Below are 12,701 nucleotides of genomic sequence, written 5' to 3' on the forward strand. Positions count from 1 at the left end.
AATAATAATAAATAAGCAATAAATATTGAGAAAATGGGATGAAGAGTCCTTAAAAGTGAATCCACAGGTTGTGGGAACAGTTCAGTGACGGGGCAAGTGGAGTGAAGTTATCCCCTTTGATTTAAGAGCCTGATGGCTGAGGGGTAATAACTGTTCTTGAACCTAGTGGTGTGGGTCCTGAGGCTCCTGTACCTTCTTCCTGATGGCAGCAGCGAGAAGACAACAAGACCTGGGTGGGGGTTCTCGATCAATGTAGATGTACTCGATGGTGGGGAGGGCTTTACACGTGATAGATTAAGCCATATCCACTACTTTTTGTAGGCTTTTCCATTCAAGTGCATTAGTTTTTCCATACCAGACCATGATGTAATCAGTCAATATACTCTTCAAAAGCAAACACGGGGAAATCTGCAGATGCTGGAAATTCAAGCAACACACACAAAATGCTGGTGGAACACAGCAGGCCAGGCAGACGTTAGTCCTGACGAAGGGTCTCGGCCCAAAACATCAACAGTGCTTCTCCTGATAAATGCTGCCTGGCCTGCTATGTTCCACCAACATTTTGTGTGTGTTGCTTGAATATACTCTTCACTACACATCTATAGAAGTTTGTCAAAGTTTAGATAACATGCCGAATTATCTCAAACTTCTAAGAAAGTAGAGGTGCTGCTGTGCTTTCTTTGCAATGACACTTAGGTGCTGGGCCCAGGAGAAACCTTCTGAAATGGTAACATCAAGGAATTTAAAGACGCTGATCCTCTCCATCTCCGATTCCCCCAGTAAAGACTAGCCACCAGCTTCCTCCACCATAAGTTAATAATCAGCCCCTGGTCTTGCTGACATTGAGTAAGAGGCTGCTATGACACCATTCAGCCAGATTTACAAACCCCCTCCTATATGCTGATTTGTCACCACCTTTGATTCGGCCAATGACAGTGCTGCTATCAGCAAACTTGAATATGGCACTTGTGCTGTGCTTAGCTTCACAGTTATGTGCATAAAGCGAGTAGTGCAGAGGGCTAATCACACGGTCTGGTGGTGCATCTGTGCTAATGCACATTATGGAGACGTTGTTGCCAATCCGAACTGACTAGGGCCTTCAAGTGAGGAAACTGAGGATCTAGTTGCACAAGGAGGTATTGAGGACAAGTTTTTGAAGCTTACTGATAAGGGAGGGAGGGAGGGAGGAGTGGGTGTGTGTGTGCGTGCACACGCACGCATGCGTCCATCATGGTCGACCATAGGTACTGCACCTCCAGTTTCACTGGTTTGTCAAGCAGCGTCAACTGTGGCTATTGAGGCCAATCCTGGAACAGTAGGCTCTGCCACAGTTGCTGCATGTGTAGGGCATTGTGGAATTGTCCGTTGTGCTCTTCGCTCCTCAAACTGACTCAGGATCACTCTTTCGCCTTGCTCTAGGTGTTGCTGAAGAGTAACTCACCATTTGTTTCGGTCATCTGCTGTATCCTCCCAGCACTCTGTGTTGATCTTTAAGGCTTTCATGTCGTGCTTGCAGGTCCTTGAAGCGAAGCTGGGGTCTACCAACATTCCTCTTGCCTGCTGCTAGTTCTCCATAGAGAATGTCCTTTGGCAGTCTACCATCCTTCATACAATGGTCGTGGCCTAGCCAGCTCAGTCTGAATATCAAGCTGTAGTCCTGATTATGCATCTTTGCTGTTCAGATTTTCCAGAGTTGAGTGAACAGCCAATGAAATGGCATCTGAAGCCACTTCTCAGGCACGAGTTGATATGTTTCATCACCAACCTCTCAAAGCACTTCATCACAGTGGATGCAAGTGCTACTACACAACAATCATTGCAGCAGGTTTTCACGCTCCTCTTAGGAACCAGTATGAAACCTGTTTGACATTACTCAAGTAATACATATGCACCCCAAAAAGGGAACATTCTAACTATGCAAAACAAAAATTTGATTTTGCTCTGAATGCTAGCTCCAAAATCATTAAAGGCAAATGAATTTCACCATGTTATCTACCCTTGCTACAGTAACACCACCACACTTCTAGAGATGGACACTGTAAATAGATGGCAGCTATATATCCATTACACCAGCTCAGATCAGCTCCCAACAACTGTGGAAGACTTTGGCTATGGAGTCAGCACTGGTATTAAGAGTATTTTTTGAAAGATAACAGTCCAAGTGGAATGTCCTAAACTAACTTCGTACACAAATCAGCTGTTAGAGAGCCAAGACAGTGAAATTGGGCATCACTACAGATAAAGCTACAAGCAGACCACACAATATCTTTGGTCTACGAACTGATCCAGACAGGAAACGTACAATTCAGGACCTTAACAAGGTCAAAAGTTTGGTATATACCTGCTAATAGAAAGATCTATGATTTAGGTGCATGGACATGTGTTTTAATTAATACATGACTGACTTTTAATCATTTAACTTCTCTTAAATCAAAAATGAATTACAATTATGCATTTGCTTTCTTTTGGGTTGTAACATTTACTAAAACGTGTTGACTCAGAGGATACATTGGAGTAAGAGGGGAAAATGACAAAAATTCAAGATTCTACAATCCCATCAAGTTCAAATGGGTTTCTTCAGATGATTAAGAATGAACAATTGCACATTAATAATGAAACATCGTTCTTTCAACATCTTACCTATTGGCAGTCCAAGACTGATTGAAGATAGATGTGTCACTGAATGAATTACACAAGATAAGGGAATGAACTCTGGGTGATTTGTGTGCATATTCTGCAAACTTCTGTGCCAAAAATCCTCCCAAGGAAGCACCAAAAATGTGAACCTACATAAGGGAGATTTGACTAGTGTTAGTTTGTCCAGGAGTTGTGGCTATTATGGGATCGAAAATTCTCGTAAATTCAAAACCCTACCATTTCAAAAGAATTTCATTTTATTAAATAGATTTTATGTCATAGCCATTAACTCATCAGGTCTGTTCTGGTGTTCATCTGTTCTAGTGATGTTATAAGTGCTTTCTCCTACCCTTCTTATCTAAAACAATTAGCAACTCTTCAGCTTCTTTCAAGTTATCTAGCTTCCTCTTTTATGCATATTAATTATATTCATTGATTCATGTCATGTTTGAACATTTCTTCTTCTTGAATCCATAATGGATTTTATTTTTATGGTTCCATTTCTCCATGAATGGAAATACATTTTTCATGTCATCAACATTTCTCTAATTTAAAAAAATCTATTAAATTACTCCTCAGGAAAAAGTCAGCTTTTCTGGATCCATGTAACATTTCAGTTGTGATATCAAATGGCAAATCTTTTTCACATCCTCTTCAAAACTAGCACATACTTTTATTAGAGACCAGAGTTGTGCACAGTGCGCTAAGTATGATCAAACAAGTCTCTGAAGGTTCAAATGACATCTCTAAGAATATATCCAAGAGATGCATTCACATTTTTACTGCGTCACTGACTGGCACTATAAGTTCTAATGACTTGTTTGCTTGTTTCCTTAAACTCTGTTTTTCTATTCTGTTTTATTACTTTATTTCCCTACCAAATTTATTTTCCCCAACTGCATTCCTTTAGCAATTAAAACCCTGTATTTTGTATTTTCATTGTAAAATAGTCTTCCTAAAGTGAGCCACAACTTTTAGTGACTTTAAGAAATTTACACCATTGGTGGAGCCTACTTAAACCATCACACTGATATTGAGCTATCCAACCTGATCCCAATTTACTGCACAATCCAGAATCCTACAGGTCATGGTCACTCAACTATACATTCAAGTTTTTATAAAGGCAATGAGGCTTCTGCCTCCACTGCTGTTAAGTCAGTGACTTGCAGGTCAAAAACATGAATTTGTTTGTCTCTTCAAAAGCTGCCTGACTTACTGAACATTTGTTTGAACTTTAATCAGTAAGTTCCAAATCCCTGTCCTGAGAGTACTTTCATTTTACTTCTAATCCTTCTATCAGTTACACCATTGCCAGATTTCTGATTTCACTAGGAGTAAATTTAATGTAACCCTCCTGATGAAATAGAACACTTGTTCACAAAGAAAATGCTCCCAACATTTCCTCAATTTTGAAGTTTATCAAATTATACCAACATTCTCACAAATCTCCCCTGAACTTGGTTCAGTGCAATCACACCTTCCCTTAATGTGGTGACCAAAACTGTACACAATATGCAAGCTGTGGCCTAACAAGAGTTATAAACAGTTCTACAATAAACTCCCTACTCTCATTTTCTGTTCCTTAGCTACATTTATTTTTTATTAAACCACCTATATTTACCCATCTTACTGTCATTAAAGATCTTTGGCATGCACTGTAAGGACCCCCGTTCCTATACATTTTGAATACTCGTCTATTTATTATACATGTCCTTGCTTTGCTCTACTGTTCAAATACCATGCCTGATACTTCCCTGAACTATTTTATTTGCTGCTTTTGCTCATCTGACTTTCTGCATCCTCCTCCAGTCAGAATCTATCCTCCTTCCTACCAGCAAAAAGCTCAACATTTTCATCATTTTCAAACCGTTTTTAATCATGCCCTCCACTTCTAAGTCTGAATCATTAGCATATACAGCAAAAGAGGACTGCTTCTTGTGAAATTCTACTGGAAACAGTTTTGCAAAGGGAAGACTATTTGTCCATCATCATCTCTGCTTCCTGCCACTGAGCTAGTTTTTGAACCAATTTGCCACTCTCTTTTGAATTCCTTAATCTGTACGAATCCACTCAATTACACAGATTAAAGTAAATTAGATTTTAATCATTATTCTTACACTCCGCAATATCCCTGTACTCTGAAAGTATATACACTGCAACTCAATCGTCAGCTATTTACCTACTTGTTAATTGTTCAAATTTACTGTACTGTCTCACATTCTTCCTTTGCATAAATAACTGCCACAATTTGGTGTCAAATTGTTTTCAATACACTGCAGTTTCCTAGTTTGAACCATCAATATTTCCATCAAATATAAAACTACATGTTGTGACAGATCCTGGTAGTCATACACTGACCTTATCCAGCTGCAGGTGATCTAAAAGTTTCCTGAATCCATCGCAAAATTCAAGGAGGTCCCAATAAACAGGATACTGTAACTACAATAAATTTGAAAACAGAAAAAATATAAAACAAGCAATTAAAGTGCATATGACAAAACATTAAAGTGCAAAAGGCTGCAACGCTCTTCCCTTCCCAAAGATGCTTTTTTTCCCCTCTGCATTCTATCTTTTAAACACTATTCTGAATACAGGAAAAATCAGGGACACCCAAGCTATGGCAACGTCAGATTTGGCTGATAATTATTGGTTTAGGCAACTAAGGAAAGGACTCTTGAAGGGAAGGCCAATATTCTTTTGTACCAGTGTGTGCAATAGTCTTTCCACTGAATTCTCCTGTTGTTGCAAAGAGGAAGAATTACAGAGGAAGAGGGCTGGGAAGAGGACAATAGCTGGGGGGGGGGGGGCAGTAGTGTGAAGTGACTAGTGAGAGGTTCAGGGTGTGGCGATCATTAGAGAGTTGGGTTGAGGACATCAAGGGGATGTCAGCATCATTAACAATGGAAATTAAAGACAACTCTACTCAGTCACCTTGAATTCTCTGACATTGGCCCAGGTTGTTTGGAGTCATTAAATGCCAAAGCAGGCCTCAATCCTCTGGTTAAGAACTACTTCAGTACTTTTACGGACCTCTTGGGCACAGTAGTAATTTCATAACAACATCAAATTAGCTTTATGGATCACTTGACATTTCTTTTATTTCATGCATATGGAAATATCAGCAATAGTTTTAGCCTGCAATCTTCTGCTTTGATTTGAAAAGAGTTCGGTATTTCTTTGTATTTCATGTTCAAAGAACAACAGAAATTAAAAAAGAGTCCAGAAAGCAATTTTAACTGCTCTGTGCAAAGACTCAGGTTACCTGCTCAGGGCTGGTGAGAAGCTTATAATAGAAAGGAAGCTCCTCCCATTGTAGTACTTTAGATACCAATTTAGACAGATAAAAGATGCCCTGATGGCTGGTATGAGGTGGAAATCCTCAAAGGATATGAATGGGGGCTTATTACCTGCTCAAAGGCTGGTGTGACAGAAGCAAGCTCTGGTTCTTGGAACAATGGTACAAGTACTGTAAAAAGTTGCAGCTATTTCAATGGAACAGACTATACTCAAACAGTGATGAAACTGATGCTACAACAAGCAGCATAACTAGGGATTAGGAGGGACCTTAAATAAAGAATGAGGGTAAGGGATCAAAATTAGTTGTGGTTAAAAATGTACAAGAAAGAATTTAAGCTAGGAAAATGAAAAACTGATTCTAGCTGAAAGGTATATTAGAGTAAATCAGCAGATAAGTCTACAAAGTTATGAAAATAATGAAAGTGACAAAATTAAAAGCTCTGCATCTAAATGTATATAGAATCTGAAACCGAATAGATGAACTGAGTGAAAATAGAAATGAATCTGATAGCCATTACTGAAATCTCCTTGCCAGCTGGCACAGGGTATGACGTCAAGAGTGAAGGGTATACAACATTTGAGGACAAGGTGAAGGAATGGTTCTGCTAATTAATAACAGACTTGGTGGAATAGGGCATGATGCCCCAAACTGAATGCAAGCAGTTTGGCTACAGATGAGATTTAATAAGGGAACTTGTGCAAAGGTGCGTAGGCTCCTCAACAGTTACAACATGGAGCATAAAGGAAATAAATAATGGAAGCTTGGAGAAAGGTAGTGATAATTATTGGCGATTTTAAACTAAACATGTCTGGAACAAAAATCAAATGGGCAAGAATAGTTTAAATAAGGTGTATTTTCTCTGGAGCAAACCAGAAAGCAGGGATACCAAACCTAGTATTGTGCAAAAAGATAGGATTACTTAACCATCTCAAAGTGAAGTCACTCTTAAACAGCAACAATCATAATACAACTCATCTTTATATTCAGTTCTGAGAGAAAGAAAAGTGGTCCAAGAATTATTTTTAGTTTTTGAGATATTAAAAATAGAAATAGTTTATGTTAACTGGAAACTTAATTTAAGGAATTGGTCAGACAAGGTGCACAGAATACCCAGAATAGATAAAAAGGTAAAGATAGTATGAAATGTTAACAAAATTATTGCAAAGATAATTGGTAGGTCAACAGATTAGGTACATTACAAAGGCAAGGAGTGACTAAATTGATAAAGAGGCAAAATTGGAGTTTTGAGACAAAACCAGGAAGAAGTGTAAAAAGAAGAGTTTTATAGATATTTTTAAAGAGTGTTGGTCCTACACAAAAGTAAGCAATGGCATCTGGCCTGCAACACACAGATGAAGCTAGCTGTTGGTCCTCTGCGGAACTGTCAGCTAGAAAGCTTAATATACCAGCCTACATGCATAGCACAGAAATAAAGCATTCATCCTTAAGTTCCAGTGCACTGGTCTTTCCCTCGAAGGCAAAAGTGTTTCCTTTTGCCTTAAGTCTGATTCTACTACCTCAACAGGTAATTCCATTAAATCCTAATCACAATGAATAAAATCAATTTCTGGGGAAATCTCAGTACTTGAAGCTGAAAAGTTAAAGGTATTTGACTCTGTTCCACAGGAGAAGGTGGTAGGGGTTCTTGCCCGATAATTCTATAGAACATGGCCTCCCATAACATCGTGATCCACAGTTAGGACAAAGTGATAATGAACAGAGAATGAACAGTTACTGATAGCGTAACCACTGTAATACTGAAACTGTTTCATAAATATGAATTAGGTTCAGAGGTAACACAAAAACAAAAGGTAAGCATCTGAGCAATTTTAATCTCAAAGGTAAAATTATTAACGAATAGTTACATTAGTTCAACTACTATTGCTTTAACATGGCAGAATATAAAGACAAGAATATTAAACTGTGCTAAAATGATCCAGATTTCTAATGTGATTATACTTTGAAGAATGATACAGCATAGGAGCCTGCCATTTGGCCATACTTACCGAGATAACTCTATAACCCCATCCAGTTAGTGCTAAAATCTGCTGGAAAAACACATCTGCCGTTCCACTGACCGGGGGAAGAAATATAATTGGGCACCTTATGTTTCTGGGTCCAGCATCATAAAGGGACCACACTTTACTGTCATCATCATCCACTATTATCTGTAACAAGTAGCAAAGTTAAAACCAAGTTAATAAAAACAGCAACTCCAGTAGCCAGCACACCATCAATATTAGTCATTTTTCAAGTTATACACTACATTGTCATTCCTTCAGTCACCCAATCAAACATCCTGACTCAGATCTTTTGATTGAAATCTGAGTCGCCTGGTCTTCAGCCACTGACTCAAGGTAGCCTCCGGCAATTGCCCTGGCACTAGTAAGCCATTACACTGTATTTATTTCCACTTGCATCTGGGTCAAATCTGGTGTTCATTTACATCATGGGGTTCATCTTAGCCACTTAGTAACCAAAACCCAGAGAAGGGAACCAGTGATTTGCAGTTATTCCTGGCAGGATTTGACCAACCTACCTAGGCACCATGATTTTTCCAAGAACTCATCCAGAAAATCTATTCTCAGCAGCGAGTTTAACCAATCTATCACAAAGAACTCACCAACAGCTTGGAGAAGAACCTTGGAGGATATACAGGTCACTGGAAGTGGAAAAGCTGATCCAAGGACTTTTCTACTGAAAGCTTGTCACGGCAAGCCCAGATTTGAACATAATGAGTTTTAAATGATATCATTAGAGGTTTTAAGTGCCAAATATTTTCTATAATTGAAGAAAATGAGCAGATAACTATTACTTTATAGAGCAAAGTATGTTTTAATCAAGCTGTTAACTATTTTAATTTCGCACAATAGCCCTAAAAATGTAGACTTCGGTGAAATTGTTGAACGCAAAAGGCCACTGACCTCTGCTAAAAATTGACAGATTGTGTAGTTATTTTATGTAAATTCAATCCAAATGCCGAGGTGCAAGTTTATGACTAAAGCTTATATCCATCTCTGCACACAAAAGTGGCAGGATGTTCGATAACAGGACCCTCAAATAACAGGATCTCCTGATGAATTGCTTTGATTGTAGAAAGTGTTGTGTTCAGTTCCTCACTGCACTTTTCCATGTATTGGGCAGTAATGTTACCAGTTCTTTAGTGTTTGTCTGGTTTTTATGAGGCCGAGTTGCTAGCTTGATGTTCAATCTAGCACAGATGGAAATTATGCAAGAAGCAATTGTCAAAAAGAGTTTTAGCCAGAATTCCCAATTTTTCCTCACTCTAACTGCAATACAAGGTGAAAAGGATGGACAAGTATCTCAAAGTACTTCAATATAAGAGTAAAGGATTGATGCACAAGACTGATTCCCAGAGGAACTGGCCTTATCACAATATAAGTAGAGTTGGTTTCAAGGAATAAGGGAGTCAGTAGATGCAAGTCCTTATATTTGCACAGATCTCTGACATTTGTTTTCATTCAAACTTTTCGGAATAAATTTTTTAAAAACTCTAATAACTTCACCTAAATTTCTGAGTTGTATGTCCACTGCTCTCTGCTCCACTCTACAAAGAATTTCAGACTGAATGCTATTTGTTCTTATCTCACTTTTTTTTCTGTATTAAGTATCATTTGTCATTTATCTGCCCTTTCTCTGAGCCATTTATAAAATTCTACTCATCTGTTTTTTGGGATCCTTAAAAAGTTTTCACTTGCACCTGATGTTCACTTAACAATGAGAATGAAAGTGACACCAGCATTCACTTCTAAGCTTTATACCAATTAATACCTCTCATTCTGATCTGAGTGAACCAACAAGTACTGGGGGGGGGGGGGTCCATGACATGCTTCTGCAAGCTAAGCACCAAGGTTTATCCTTATCAAACCTAGATTTCAATCATGGGAATAAACTTGAGCAAACAACCCAAAGCATTTTAGGACATTCCAAAATACATGCACCCTCTGAACATTGGAGTTAGTTCAGTGCATAGACAGCACTCCCAAACTGTACCCCTGGTAATCCCACTATCTCATTTCCAATCTCCACCCCACATATGCGCTGATTACATCACTGTCACACATTATGCATCCAACGACTCTATTAAGACCCAACTCTGTCCTCATTTACCTCCTCCCTCCATCACCATACATTCTCACTAATGCCCATGTCTCTCTCACTTCTACAACTATACTCCACCAATTTCTACAGCAATTATTTGAATAGATCAGATTTAAAACATACGCAGAGAAATGTTTTAAAAATTCTCTTGAATCCCACATACGGAAAAGAAGAAAACAATACTTGCTTTTTTCAGTGGAACTGTACTCCGGAACCAATTATAATCAGGGGAGATTTTTATCTCGCCCATTGCGAATGGAACATCTAACGCTGTAATCCGTCTGTCTAAAGCAAGCAAACACATTATTGAGGTAACTAGAAATATTGTTTGACTTAACATTTTTTCCGCAAAATCTTTAAGGAACAGCAAATCACTTTATTCCATGCAAAAGTCATCACCTGTTCAAAGTTGAGGGACATAAAGGTGAGATAGAGTAAGTTTATAAGGCAGTTCCTGAAGAATAAGGAATTTTTCATAGGTATGATAGATTTCAGCTGAGAGTACAGTATGTGTACTATGCAGAAGACTTCAGGATAGAAGATAAAAAATAGCAGGAAATAGCCATTTGGTCCCTTAAGCCTGCTCCACCATTCAGTAAAATCTACTGAACTCTGTCTTAAATATATTCTAATAACTGAACCTTCATGGGCCTCTTGGATACAGAATTTCAGAAAATATATTTTCTTAAGTAAAGAAATTTGTTTACATTCCTATCCTGAAGGAAAAGACTTCACTTTGAGACTGAGACTCCAAGTTCTAGACACCCCAGGATGTGCCTATGCTGCCAGGCAAGCTTTGTCAGTTTTGGTGAAATAACCTCCCAATCTTCTGAACTCTAAGTTGAATATACTTGATTTCTCCTCAAGAGAGTACATCCATTAGTGCCACTCCCCACTTCCCAGTTCCTGGAATGCCAAAGTCTTGGAGGAATTCCACGAGGTTTATCAGAATTATATCAAAGAGGGAAAATGTTGGTTTATGCGGTAGGTAGAAAAGTTGCAATTGTCATCCTGAGAGGTTAATGATAGATCTAAGAGGTACACAAAATTATGGGGGTTGATTAATTGAAGTTTTTCCACTGAAAAACCTAGACACATTTCACTGGAATGCATTGTCAGGAATTATGTCCACTGATGAACATTGATGGTCCACATCATTCAGCATCATCAGGACAAACAGAATGAACAAGTGGGATAATCAAACAACAACTAAGTATCACAAAGAGGGCACACCATGGCCTTTAGCTCTTCTTAAGCAGCGTCAGAGCAAAACCAAATAAAAAGGTGGGAAGGATCTCATCAAGTTCTGTTGATTACTAACTCATCAGTAAAAGTCGAAAGCCAAAGTAAGTGGACAGACGCTAAGCACTGCTAGTGAGCTAAGGTGGTACCTGATGAAAACAAGCTACATTAAGCAAATTAATCAGCTATTAACTAACAAACATGGCTTACTTTGATGTTGCTTGTGTCGTATTTTTACCAATATTTTCTAATTAAAATGTTGCTGCAGCTTTAGAAAGAGTAAGCAATGCGTAATAGTTCAGAGAATTTTTCAATAATAGTATAGCTGATTTTGTGTTTTCTAGAAGCTTCTCTGCAGCAGATATCAGACCACTGGCTACTTTAAGGGTTATTTGTATCACTAGAATATCTTGTTTTTTGTCTAGTCTGAGCTAGTTCTTGGTATAGGATAACCACAACTTCTTTATTCTTTCTCTTTTTTCCTTGTTCGTTCTTTGCTCTTATAACACCTAATAAACAACCAAAACCAACAATTTTTATGCCTCAGGCAACACACTCAAAATGCTGGTGGAACGCAGCAGGCCAGGCAGCATCTATAGGGAGAAGCACTGTCGATGTTTCGGGCCAAGTCCCTTCGTCAGGATGTTTTATCAGGAAATGTCAACAGTGCTTCTCCCTATAGATGCTGCCTGGCCTGTTCTGTTCCACCAGCATTTTGTGTGTAGTGCTTGAATTTCCAGCATCTGCAGATTTCCTCATGTTTAATTTTTACGCCTCATTGTTGCCTTCCAAAGAGCCTCCAGGTCATAAAATCACATGATCCAATGAAGTCATGAGAAACTGTTGGTACTGGGAAGTGAATTGGTATTAAATAATTGGCAAAATAATGAAAAATAAATCACTTCACTGGCCATTTCGATCCAGGATTCACTGTTCCTTCAAGCAGTGTAATCAGATTTGAGTGGGCTTTCAAAAGGTAATCAAAATTGACCTTGAGAACAAATTTGCAGTTTTACAAGGAAAGTGTTGAGGTGCATCACCAAATTGAAGAGTTCCTACAAACAGCTAATGCAGAAATGATAAATCATTCTGATTCTGTAAGCACAAGAAATAGGAAGAATAAGCCATACAACCCCATGAGCCTGTTCCACAATTCAATAAAATCATAGCTAACCTGATTATTGACTCCACCTTGATCCTAATTCAGTATCCATAACACTCTGAAGCTGAGAAATCCAAATTTCTGCTTATTTCAATTTTAAATAGTTGCCTCTTTTTTTCCTGGGACTTTAACACAGTTTATGATTTGCCAAACAAAGGAGAATCTACCCTCAGGATCTTAAATGGAACATTGGTGGAGGTGCAAAACAACCCCAAACTGCATTCTACCCAAGTTAGATGT

The 12,701-nt window shown here is 38.5% G+C and overlaps 1 protein-coding gene across 3 annotated transcripts in view; it reads right to left on the reverse strand.

The window, feature by feature from the left end:
- spg21 (SPG21 abhydrolase domain containing, maspardin) overlaps window positions 1-12,701 on the reverse strand; it is a 52,307-nt gene that overhangs the window by 33,470 nt on the left and 6,136 nt on the right. For all 3 annotated transcript variants that reach the window (XM_073032987.1, XM_073032988.1, XM_073032989.1), the window contains exons 2-5: window positions 10,245-10,342; window positions 7,942-8,103; window positions 4,996-5,076; window positions 2,641-2,786 (exon numbers count right to left, since the gene is read on the reverse strand). In XM_073032987.1, the coding sequence (XP_072889088.1) occupies window positions 2,641-2,786; window positions 4,996-5,076; window positions 7,942-8,103; window positions 10,245-10,307 (452 nt within the window). In that variant the 5' untranslated portion in view covers window positions 10,308-10,342. The remainder of the gene's footprint in view (window positions 1-2,640; window positions 2,787-4,995; window positions 5,077-7,941; window positions 8,104-10,244; window positions 10,343-12,701) is intronic.

Source organism: Hemitrygon akajei, chromosome 30, assembly GCF_048418815.1.
Source record: "Hemitrygon akajei chromosome 30, sHemAka1.3, whole genome shotgun sequence".
Lineage (NCBI taxonomy): Eukaryota > Metazoa > Chordata > Chondrichthyes > Myliobatiformes > Dasyatidae > Hemitrygon > Hemitrygon akajei.